Below are 12273 nucleotides of genomic sequence, written 5' to 3'. Positions count from 1 at the left end.
TTTTTTTTTTGATAAACTCAAATGGGGATTGATCTCACATCGATTATGTTACGTATTTGACCAATATGTTAAAAACTCTAGAATTGATGATTGATATGTTACGTATTTGATTGATATGTCAAAAGATTCAGAATTAATGAAACACATTAAATCAAACCCTTTAACGTATCTCATATTAGTCTGCCCCAATCTAGCGTCCATACACTAAATTAATAACCAACAGACCACCATGCTGCCTCAGCTAGTAATAGGTGACCATTTCTTTACGGCTTTCACATTACTCTAGGTAGTCCAAAACTCCATTAAGTCAAACCCTTTAACTTAGTATTACTATTCTCTCTAATTTTTAAAGTGTAGCAGTGCAGCAGTACTAGGTAGAGATGTTGACACTTGACAGCTATTGCATCCAACAATTCAAAGCACTGCCCTTACACTGGATCGAATCCCATTGGATATAATCTTGAATTCCTTCAACCTTGTAAGCTTATTTATGAAATTGAGTTCTCCTTAACTTGAAGATAAAGACACAGAAGAGCTAGTATACCCGCTTGACGGTTTTGACAACTTTTTCCCTTTGGTTGGAAAGAGACACCGATCGAGCAAACAGAAAGATTCTGTTTATGACGAGGACGAACCAAACCGACCTAAACAGTGTCAGCACAGGGAGAGAGAGTAGCAGAATTGCAGTGGGCCACGATTCACAAGTTCACACCAGCTTTTGTCTTAAATCAGTTTAATGGGGGCGGGAGTTAGGGAGGGAGAAGGTCTGAGACTCTCAGAGGGAAGCTTCTAACTGTAACTGTTTCGTTTCCTTCGTCCATCACAAAAACCCGAATATATTCGCATACAGATGCCTATCCTTGTCTTTGAATTATTGATTATTACACAGTTAAATCTCCTTGTGTCTCTCTTCGATCTTTCGTTTTCTGCGTACTTCTAAGAATTTGGTTTTTCCGGAGATTCGAACAGAGCTGCTGCTCCTTGTTTGGAATCCATTCAAGCTCTTTACTGTCAGAGCTAATTTTGTGGGTCTTTTGAAGTTCTGGTTTTTGCCCTTCCAGAGCCTGTGATGAAATGATGGAAACTGAAGGGGAATCCAATTCCCATAAGGAGCATGAGGTGGGTTTATGCGATAAAACAGTTATTCCACCTCCATTAAATCACAAGGTATGTATTCTTCTCTCCTTCTCTTAATTCTTCTTTTTTCAGGAATTTGTTCGGCTCTCCACCATCCTTACCTTTCATGAAAAAAAGGTTTTTTTGTGAAGTAACAATTAACTGCTTGCAGGAATCCTTTGATGGGCAACTCTTAATTATGGTAATTGGGTATTAAAAAAAAAGGATTTGGTTTCCGCTGTTCCATTTCATGTTAATAAGCGATGTGCTTATGTTTGTGCTTGGGTTTTGCTCGCACTTGCGTGCTTACAGCTACTGTACTTCACCTTTAATTTTCTGGTTACTAGTTACTACTCCCTGCGTTTTTATGTAAAATATTGGAGATACTTTGCAGAAATTTTGGGCTATATGATATGAATTTAGATAAACAATCATACTTTTTATGAGTATTATAAAGTTTAGAATCCATTCTCTTTATATCTTGTATTTTTATATCATGTATTTCATTTTCGGCGTACCTCTGCTCTCTCTTTTATCTAATAAAAAAAAAAGAGGGTGGCTTTTGCTTTCCCTGGAAATTGGATACTTTGATTTGTTTGGTTTCCGAAAGAGAGAGAGAGAGTAAAAAGCTTTACGTGTTTGCTGTGCAAACTAAAAGAGGAGAAGCACTGAAAGAAAAGGTAGCTGAAGCAGGAAAGCCAGTCCCCCCTCCTCTTGAGGAAAAGTTGAAATAAAAAAAAATGGAACAGATAAAGAGAATGGGGACTGATAGTTTACTTTATTTTAACTTTTCTTTCTGTTAATAAATTTCTAACATAGGTTAACTTGCTACGAGAAAGGGGTGCGAGCATAGTGTTTGTATCTGAAAAAGTATATGTGATGCATAAATATCTGTTGATATTTTTCATGGAAATTGTATTCTAATAACTAGTATTGCATTGAAACATCTTAACGTAACTGCTGGTAGTAGCTATTAGAGTTTATTATCTTTGCACTTAATTCTTTTGAAGTTTGTTTCTATTTAGAGACTATTACCTTGTTGAATGTTTGTTATGAGAGAAGCATCTGTATGAGAAAGTACCTTCATATTGTAAATATCCATGAGTGTCACTGCCTTTAATTCTCGAGAGTTTCAGACATAGGAATTCCGGTAATAATTTTGGAGCCACCAGAGAAACTGCGAATGTGATGCACCTGTACCAAATGAAGATCTGGTGAGATTACAAAATTCCACTGGCTTCTAAAGCAATTAATAGTATAGATCAACTTCCCATATATGACTTCCCCAATTTACCTTAAATAAGAAACATGATTAACATAAGTAACAAGGAGTTTAAGCACACACTGGACAATACTGGGAACATTTGTGAGAAATTGGATGTGCAAACTTGAGATGAACTCAATTCATGTGTTTATAACGATGCAAGATTATGGTGAATAAGAACTCTCAGATCCTCTCTTGCTTTCTGAAATGCAGAAATTTTGGTTTACTATCAATAGTTCCATTAACATCTATATTGGGGAATCTATCTCTTTGAGAAAACTGTATCAAGTTCGTAGGTTTACGTTTAGTAAAGCTCAATGTTGTTGGAGATGTTGAGCTTTGTTTACTTTGCTATGGCTGGGTGGGTGTCAATTCTTGCTGTGGCAAATAGAGAGATGGCAGATGGATCTGAAAAATCTGGAGTAGCTGTTGAATTATTCAACCCAAAAGCTTAAGCTATTAGGTTGAGAGGCCCAACAGGTATGAAGTCATCTAATGCTCCAAAGTTAGTTGATGTGGGATTATTCCCAACTCTACCTCTCGTAGGTTACCCCTCTTTTGGGTGGCTGTAAATAGATGTATCATTAACGTAGTGAGCCAGGTGCCTCTGATACCATGTTGAATTATTCAAACCAAAAGCTTATCTATTAGTTGGAGAGGCCAATCCCAGAGTTAGTCGATGGGGTTATTCCCAGCACTAATTATGACAGCTAGTTGATCAAAGTTTTTCTAATGTATGGTTTAATGTTAGGTTAATATGATGAGGTTAAGTTGCTAATAGTTTAACTGCTTTTCGTTGGTGATTGAGTGAAGTATTGAAAGTGTTAACATATTGAATCCATCATTTAGGCTGATAACAAATAAAAAGTAGCTCCTGCTACTCAGCCAAGAGCCTTGAGCATTGTACAAGGAAGTGGTGTAGGACAGTAGGAGTCACTCATTAACTTTTGGATGGAATTGCCACAACATGGACGTTCTTCTTAGCAAGAATTATTGCAGTAGGATAATGGCTCTTCCAATTTTCCTTAATCACTAAAGTAAGCTCTACTCCTCTTTTGCAGGCTGATGTTTCAACTGGGATAACAGAGAAAGCCCCTTCTGTTCAACACTGGAAAAAACAAAACCTCTTCTTGGAGATACCCTCAAGAACATTGGAGATCTCCTCTCGGGATTTTGTGAGAATAAATATGCCCCCAACACCAAGTCCCACTCCCACAAGAGTGAATCTTCCCCGAACACCAAGCCTTATTTCTTCAAGAATAAACGAGTCCCCAGGTCCCTCCTCATCTAGAGGAAAGTCATCTAGAAGAGGCTTCCTACCACGAGTAAGCTTCAAGTACCGGAGTTCAACTACAGACATTGAGAAGACAGGTGCCATAACTCTAGGTACTCCATCAACAGGGCCACGGGAGAAGCCCTTTATCTCAAGGTCATTGTCTCTTACTAAGCTATTAACACCCAGGATGAAGAGGACATCATCCCTGCCTGTCACTCCAATTGCTAACTCAAACCCCGAATCTGCCTCTGGAGGAAGCGTTGTTGATCCCTTGAATTCGAATGTAAGTCTTCTACATCTTTTTTACTGGAGAAAGTCTGAGATAGTTGATAACAATTGTGTCATTCACATAGTAATAGCAAAGATACCAACTGAAGGGTCCTAGATAGTCTCCATTACTTCTTGGTGTGAACGTTCTTCTGGATGGACCTCTAGGTTGATGATGTCAACACCTCACTGGACTGCAAATGTTAACTGGACCTATAATTGAGCTTAGTTTTCGACTCCGAAAAATTTCCTCTATCAACTTAGTGTGTGCTCTGCTCCTTTTTGCAGCCTCCCTTTTTTGCATTTTAGGTAGATGTAGTATGCAGTCAATGGGTGCATCTCCTGGGTTCACAATTATATCAGTCTTTATATCCCAAACTCTAATAGATGGCCTTTGAAATTAAAGCTTTTAACATTAAACCAGCTGTTTTGAGCATTAGTTTCGCATTTCTTTTCCAGCAAAATTGGTGTTTCTAGTTAATAATAGAAGCATTTGCAACCAAGCCAACTCCATATTCCAACTCATGCTATGATTTGTTATAACCAGTCAAAGGGTATCTATTAATTGATGAAAAATAGTTTTTCTAATCTCATATTCTTCATCTCATGTCAATCATAGCAAAGTTTCCGTATAAACCATGATAAATTGCCATATGCATAGAGGGACTTGTATAAGTAAATTAATGCATGCATATAGCAATTCTAGAAAGTTATGTGATTGGATAAAGAAGGAAAGCCAATCTTGTAACAGCTGGATGGATCCCATGCAATGATCTCAGGATCCTTCATTCAATTAGTCCCACCTAGGTGATTGCCTTGGCCAAAATTCTATGATTTATGAACAACTTCTTGAGCAACTAATTTTGGTTTCGTGAGTAATCTGCAGTCTAACTCATGGTCCCATTGTTGCCGGATAGTCCCATCAGCCATATTCCTCTGACTGTTCAAAGAAATGAGACAGATTGGATGGTTGCAATCATCCTTATGTAGCAGTTTCCACTATAGGATACACTAGGAGGAATGACTGGCTGCCTGAATGTCGACGAGTACCCACCTCTTTACATGTTTATTGGGTGTGATAACAAATGAGGAGGATAACTTCCTTTTGTTTGTTCTACATCCTTAAGTAATTCCCCTTCTAAACTTACTCAATTTAGCAACTTATTCTTGCAATATCCTTTCTTTTACAGAAGAAGGGTGCCCAACGGAAGATGTCTCGTTCACTCTCTGTCCCTGTGAACAACAAAGGAAGAGGAATAAAGCAAACTGAGTCCTTAGGTGGTGGGTTTCGCGTAATCCCATCGACTCCGAAAGTGACAGAAGGCAGCACCGCCATGTCAAATGCAACAACTCCCTCGGGAGATGCTGGTATATTCTTTCTCCTAATATCCTGAGTTATAGTGTTCGCACAGGGGATTTTCAAAATGTATAGCTCTTATTAACTGTGAATAATTTACGTAAGAAGTCGTTAATACTCCTTTTTCTATAGGTTGAATGAGTAGGATATTAACTGCTAATGGAAAATCTCTGTAGAAACTGATCTATCAAAAGTCCTTTTCTTAGTCTTCATCTACTTGCAAAAGTTCTAAATCCTCTTTCCTTGCTTGTGGATTACGGGTTTTGATCTATACTCTGCAGTTTCCAGCTTTTAGATGTACTTTCACTCATTTTCTGAATGCTGAGATAACCAACCTAGGTCTCATCTTAGTCTCATTGTTCAGAGAACAATGATGCTGATGGTGAAGATATTCCTGAAGAAGAGGCTGTGTGTAGAATTTGTTTGATTGAACTGGGTGAAGGACCTGATACCCTAAAGTTGGAATGTAGCTGCAAAGGTGAACTTGCACTGGCCCATCAAGAATGTGCTATAAAATGGTTTAGCATCAAGGGTAACAAAACTTGTGATGTTTGTAAGCAAGAGGTTCAGAACTTACCAGTCACCCTGTTACGGATCCAAAATGTTCGAACTCTCAATCCAAATGCAAATAGATCTCGGCAGAGAGCAGTTTCTCAGTACAGGCAAGGAAATTCATGTACCTTATCCAGTTTCAGCATTTATTTTTCTCAATTATTAACATGTCAGATGATGTTGTATATGTGGTTGACAGTTATAAACTAGATAAGTATGAAAATTATGATTTAAAAGTTAGGTTGAGCACTCAACTCTGGTAGTTCACACCTGTTCATAACTTTTTTTGTTGGGGGGGGGGGGGGGTGGAGGTTGTGTGTGTGTATGGGTGGGTGAGTGGTTCAAGAATACTCTTTTTAGTGCCACCTTTAACTTGATTGACTAATCCTAGTAGAGAAAGAGAAGTACAGAATATAGTGAAAGAAAATAAGGAATGAACTAGGGGGAAGTAATCCCAACAGAATAAGAAAAATGAAATAATAAAATTGCACAGGGTTTGATTCAGGGTACTTGATCGGTTAAACCATCTACAGTAGAGTTGATTGATCGGTTCTCCATGAGAAACTATAAGACATCAAAATGGTGTTATAGCCAGGAGGTTCCAACCCCCTCTCTAATATGGTGTCATAGCCTGGAGGGAACCTCAACACCCAGTTGATGTCACCTACCTGATGAGGTACAGAAGTGTTTTATCCGTGTCCTTTCCATTTGGACACAACTGAATCTAAATAACAAACTCCAAACCGTCCCCTCCCTGCAGGTGTAGGAAAATTATTTCTGTGAAAATGTTCAAGCTTAATGATACGAATCACTTCTTCTGTCACTTGATTTTATATCTGTCCAATTTGTTAGCTTTAACAGAAGTACCTGATACTTTATATTTAAATTTTACAGAGTATGGCAGGATGTGCCTGTTGTTGTCATCGTTAGTATGCTTGCTTACTTTTGTTTTCTGGAGCAGCTTCTGGTAAGGTTATGAAATTCCATATGCATCTCCTTAAAATCTATCAACATTTCTTGGTAACATTATTGTCACTGAACAGGTTACCAAAATGGGTACTGGTGCAATTGCCATGTCCTTGCCATTTTCTTGCATACTCGGTCTGCTTGCATCCATGACATCATCAACCATGGGTAATCTGGCTATGGTCCCTTAAAAAGTACATTTAAGTTGGCTGAGTCTTTGGTAAGAATCTTAGAGATGGAAATATCAGAGCACATGCATGTGATGGCTAAAGGGCAGATTCCATCGGTCCAATTTACAAGATTTGCAGGGTCAAAAATCAATCCAATCCAATAACCGTTAGTTGATAACCATCCAATAGCATTGATATATTATAGTCATCTGGTAAGGTTGAGTTTTGACCCAAGGGAAGTTGATGAACCCATCAAGTGGGATCTGAACTTTCAGTCAACCCATGTGCATACACAGCAGTACTGTGCACAGACTGCTGTTCCTTTTATAATAGAAAATTTAGACCATACTTGTCAATGATGTATTGTCCATAATAATCTGGTCCTCTTCAATGTTTATTGACTTTCTCCTTAATTGAATGTCAGTGAGGAGAAGATTTGTCTGGGTTTACGCATCAGTTCAATTTGCGCTGGTCGTTCTCTTTGCTCATATTTTCTACTCATTGGTAAGACAAGGCATTCTCTTTATTTTATAAGTAGAGATGAGTCAAAGCTAGGCTAAGATTACTGAGGTCATTATCAGCGAAGCTTCAGTATTCACTGCACAATCTTTCCGATTGAACCATTAAATAGGCATTTCTGAACTGAAAGCAAAAGAAGCGTTCAGTTTTCTTTAGCTTTACTGAAACCTTACTTTGCCTCGAGTTACTCAGTCTTATCCACTATTATCCCAGCTGTCTGTCCAGGTCTTTGGCAGACTTTTAGTTTGAATGCCAGTCATCATTAACATAAATACATTTGGTAGAAAGGTGCTTCATCCAATATAATTTGTTGTCTTTGTTGCTTATATGGAATTCTACAGCTTCATCTGCAAGCCGTTCTATCCATTCTCCTCTCCACCTTTGCTGGTTTTGGTGTTGCGATGAGTGGCAATTCTATTATTGTTGAGTTCTTGAGATGGAGGAGTCGTCAGCGCACTAGGGCAGATTTTCGCCAAGCCTCTCAAGAAGTTTATACACCCCAGCCTGAATCCAACCGCCACCAAAATGAACTCGGAAGTTAAGAAGATGGCTCACAAGGGAGCTGAATCAGTATTCATATGACAGTTTATATTGTTGTGGTAGCAAAGTCCAAAAGGTCTGGCCTGTACAGAAAGTTATACATATCTGGGTCATAAGCAACATTAAGTGTTTATGTGTCTCCCGTTCTGTATTATTTCTTACATTTTGTCATAGAAAATGAAATGGGTTTTAGTGGTTTTGTATGACTAGTTGAGAATAGAATGGAATTGAATTGCCTCAGTTTCATTGCTTCCGTATGACATTTACCATAGGCTGAATAGCAAGGCATTCTGCTTGGCCTACTAACCAACTCCAAAATCTGTCCCCCTTTGAAAGAGATTAGAGATCAAAACATCACTTTGCGAAAATAATCCAGGCCCTACTATTATGTAGAACACTAGAACATCTGATGGGTTTGACTGTTTAAAACTAAGGCTGGGTTTGGTATGCATTCTTGGAATGCATTCTAGATTGATTTCGTATTCTTAGACAATAAAAACAACTATTTTTATCATTCGAGAATGCGAAATTGGCATAGAAGGCATATCAAACACAGCCTAAGTGTGAACATGTCTAGGAGTATTCGACTGAATTCTGAAAAGATCTGTTCAGTCTGAATATTGTGAAAGAGTAGAAATGCATAGACAATTGAACAGATGAAACCCTCTTTTTTTTTCTCTCCAGTGTACTGACTAGTGGGGTTTCATGTTCTGGTGGTGAAGGAAGCTATTACTAAAAAGAAAGGGCGTACCCAGTGCACAAGGCTCTTGCCACTGCGGATTTGGAGAGTGTCATAACGTACACAGCCCTACCCCTGCTTCGCGGAGAAGCTGTTTCCAAGGACTCGAACCCGTGACCACTTGGTCACAATGGAGCAATTTTACCATTGCACAAAGGTCCACCCTCAACTCTTCTTAGAAATTGGGCGAATGAGGTATTTCTTCAATGTGGGTATTGATGGGGACCGGGGTGAGATTAGGAGTGTCAAACCCTAAACTGAACCAAATCAATTTTCTATCGGTTCGATATTATAAGACAGGTTGAAAATTGAACCAGTCTGATCAATTCAAATCAAATCTAATAAAAACTGATACAAACCCAAAAATCAGGAAGATAAATTTTTTTAAAAAAACATATTTTGTCATAATTTTTTATAGCAAGAAAGAACATTGCTAGACTGTATAGCGTACAGAAACACTTCCTTGTGTCTATCTCTCTCCTCCCTTATATATATGAGAAACCAAAACCAAATCGGATTGAGCTCCATATCCAAATGATAAAAGCCCGATAAGAGAAAACCGAAATAAATTGAAAATGAATCGCCCGAAACTGACTTCAGTTGGTTTTGGTTTGGCCTAGTCCAGACAATAACCGGTTTGGTTCGATTGAAAACCGGACCAAATTGACTATTTGCCAGTAGGTGAGATGCCTGCCATGAGTACTAAGGGTGTCAATAACTAACCAAAACCAAAAACTGAATCCGAAATCGAGCCGAATTAACCGAGCCGAGCCGAATCGAATTAATTCGGTTTGGTTTCGGTTCAAATGTTGGATATATTAATTCGGTTCGGTTCGGTTTCGGTTCCATGTCCAAAACCATCGGTTTGAACCAAAACCGATCCGAATATCCATTTAATCCCCAAACCCTATTTCTTTTAATTGGGTAAAAGATATTTAATAAGATAATTAAGTAATTAAAGATTTAAAGTAAGTAAGTAATTAAAATCGTATTTGTTTTTTGGTAATTGTTTATCACTATAACTCTAATTCTCTAACCGATTGGCTTTTTATATTCCCTTTCCTATTTTATTGCTTTTATTTTAGTCTTACTCTTTTACTTCAAGTTAATCTTATAATTCTTTCAAATTCAAACGTTCCATTTTCTCCAAAGTCCGAACGATCCAAATATCTAATGGACAAGGCATTTTGAAATTTACTAAAAACAAAGTAGTATTGTCAATTTGAAGGTTTGATGGTGTTGTCGTTCCATAAAAAAAAATGGAACCATATACAATAACAGAATTATATTGCAATAAAAACCAAATGAGACCCGAATGAAAACCGTTTTATGAAATCGAAATAGAACCGAGATCGAACCGAACCGAGGGGGGTTCGGATTCGGTTGCAAGTACAAAACCGAGTCGGGTATCGGTTCGATTTTGGATCACACCTACAATGCATGAAACCGAACCGAAACCAGATCGAATACCCGAAACCGAACCGATTGACACCCTTAGCCATGACCATGAATGAAGGAAGATGATTCGAAGCTTCAATTAGGGAGAGTAAAAATGGGTAAGTAACACACGTGCTAGGGTTTTTGAAGAATTTATTCTCTGCATCTGAAACTTCTTTGTTACACTGTACTAAAGTACAAACACAACACTAGAAACTGGGGAGGGGGAATCTTCTTTTGCGGATAGAATAGTACCTGCCGTCAGAATCTTCTTTCAAGACGACGGATGAACTTTCCCGCTAAAATAGCAGGAAGATCGACCCTTGCCTTTGCGCTCTCTCCATCTCTCACAGGTGCTCTTTAGGATACCTTCAGTTCTTATCCCCTCTCTCTCTCTGTAAGTACGTGTGTGCATGTGCCAGCGCGACTGCGCCTGCCTCTATAGGTTGTAGAAAATCGTTTCTTCTCTGCTCTTGTTTTGATGTTTTCGCTCCTTCCAAACCCATATAATGGTATTTTCTTTTTTCCTGCGGGTTCCGCTAATCTCTGCGACCAATTGAGCTTTTCTCCTGTGTATTTTCTCGGCTTATTCAGTTCGTAAATTTTACTCTTGGTTTTTGTCTGAATTTTCCCCTTTTTTTCTCTTTATTTTCACTGATTGTTTGTTTTTTTGCCCGTCTCGTTTTCTCTTCTTTGTTTGATCGATTTTCCGCTCAAAAAACTCAATTTGATATGGCTATTCAGTTGCTCTTCTGTGAGCTGAAGAACCTTCTCATGCCAGTTGTATATATATATATATTTTTTTTTTTCATTTTTCAGGTCCTGCCAAGTTGGGTTTTTTCAAATTGCTGCACCAAAAGAGGAGACTGGGTGGAGGTTTCTCTTATAAAATGGCTTGTGGTTTGAATAAATGCGACTTGGACCTAGAAAGAAAGACGGGGGTTGTTCTTCCAGCCAATGAAGCGTATGCTGAAGAGGCCATTGCCGCTATTAAATTTGGCAAAGTTATTGCAGTGCCAACCGATACCCTCTATGGATTTGCTTGTGACGCCTGGTAAATTATGAGACCTTTTAACTTTATTCTTTTAATGGGTTTGAAACTTCACTGCGAATTTCTCATATTCCTTTTATCGGTTCAAGAATAAGTTTGTTGTATAGAAATGATAATCCGAACATAAGTTTTAGAGAACCAGGGTAAAGGAGATTACCAATTTGGAAGGGCATTCAAGTTTTTTCTGGGAATTCGGAAAGACTAGAAAACAACCCCTCTGGTTGGATGATGAAGAAATGGTGATTTCTGATCTAAGATAGATAGCATCTGTTTTCATTTTCACAAAGTTTGGAGTTCATTCACAATCAGAATCTATAATCTTGCATTGGCATGAAATTGCTAAGTAAAGCTTTTCTTTTAGGTTAACGTTTTAGTTACAACTGTCAGTGCTATATATTAATCAGGAAAAAACTCATTTTGAGTGCCTCACTTTGATAAGTTTGTCGAAGTGGTTCATCCTTATTGTGCCGTGTTGAATGATGATGTGGCAAATGTGACCATGGGATAGATAGTACATGGTTTGGATTAGCCACATGTCAACTTTCAAAACCTAATTCAGTCAAGTACTCTCCCGTAGTCCCATGTATTGGCATACATCTCCATGTATGTCCATGCATGTCTACAGTACTCGGAGTCTCGGACCACTACTCTGTATTCTCCCATGGTCTGAATTTTCAAACCTCTATTCTGCCACTTGGCAAACTCTGTTTAGGCTGAAATTTTTAGATGTGAGCAGGGATTTTGGGCTCCATCCGATCTGCCATGCCACGCTCTAAAATGTCTTACCCAAATTAATCTTGCAAGTGTATGAGCAACCCAGCTTTATGTATCTAGTCGTTTGGAGGAGAAGAAAATTTAACACATTTCCTCTGGTTGAGAATCCCTGGTTCAATCCCAAAGGTTAAGATGGATTCAAATAAGTTGGCTACTTAGCATATCTTTAGCTGAATCTAGGAATTGATATGTTTAAGTATTTTACTGGGACAAGGGATGTGTATTTTTTAAAGTGTATTAGGAGG

The 12273-nt window shown here is 38.3% G+C and overlaps 2 protein-coding genes across 4 annotated transcripts in view; both read left to right on the top strand.

The window, feature by feature from the left end:
* Positions 1-782: 782 nt before the first annotated feature.
* LOC122652211 lies at positions 783-11155 on the top strand. 3 transcript variants are annotated; one of them, XR_006331567.1, is made up of 9 exons: positions 787-1167; positions 3442-3939; positions 5114-5291; positions 5645-5942; positions 6727-6799; positions 6876-6966; positions 7393-7472; positions 7829-8121; positions 11023-11155. XR_006331567.1 is itself a non-coding variant. In XM_043845892.1 (8 exons), exons 1-8 carry the CDS (start codon positions 1075-1077, stop codon positions 8027-8029), a joined length of 1512 nt encoding a protein of 503 aa, XP_043701827.1. In that variant the 5' UTR covers positions 787-1074; the 3' UTR covers positions 8030-8230. The 3 variants fall into 3 exon arrangements, 2 of the variants coding, with proteins under 2 accessions (XP_043701828.1, XP_043701827.1); XM_043845892.1 differs by lacking the exon at positions 11023-11155 and having other exon boundaries at positions 7829-8230; XM_043845893.1 differs by lacking the exons at positions 7393-7472; positions 11023-11155 and having other exon boundaries at positions 783-1167; positions 7829-8230.
* Positions 10466-12273, top strand: part of LOC122652213 (yrdC domain-containing protein, mitochondrial) — a 6085-nt gene continuing 4277 nt past the window's right edge. The window contains exons 1-2 of the mRNA XM_043845895.1: positions 10466-10556; positions 11023-11257. Coding sequence (XP_043701830.1) covers positions 10490-10556; positions 11023-11257 — 302 coding nt within the window. The 5' untranslated portion in view covers positions 10466-10489. The remainder of the gene's footprint in view (positions 10557-11022; positions 11258-12273) is intronic.

Source organism: Telopea speciosissima, chromosome 2, assembly GCF_018873765.1.
Source record: "Telopea speciosissima isolate NSW1024214 ecotype Mountain lineage chromosome 2, Tspe_v1, whole genome shotgun sequence".
Classification (NCBI taxonomy): domain Eukaryota; kingdom Viridiplantae; phylum Streptophyta; class Magnoliopsida; order Proteales; family Proteaceae; genus Telopea; species Telopea speciosissima.
Note: the sequence above shows the minus strand (reverse complement) of the source record. Positions and strands in the feature narration are given on the sequence as shown.

What these genes read in the sequence shown, in the direction of transcription:
- LOC122652211 (XM_043845892.1), top strand. Translation starts at nt 1,075, where the DNA reads ATGATGGAAACTGAAGGGGAATCCAATTCCCATAAGGAGCATGAGGTG. An exon ending in TTGATCCCTTGAATTCGAAT is followed by an intron (nt 3,940 to 5,113) that starts GTAAGTCTTCTA and finishes TTTCTTTTACAG; the next exon opens with AAGAAGGGTGCCCAACGGAA. An exon ending in CTCATATTTTCTACTCATTG is followed by an intron (nt 7,473 to 7,828) that starts GTAAGACAAGGC and finishes GGAATTCTACAG; the next exon opens with CTTCATCTGCAAGCCGTTCT.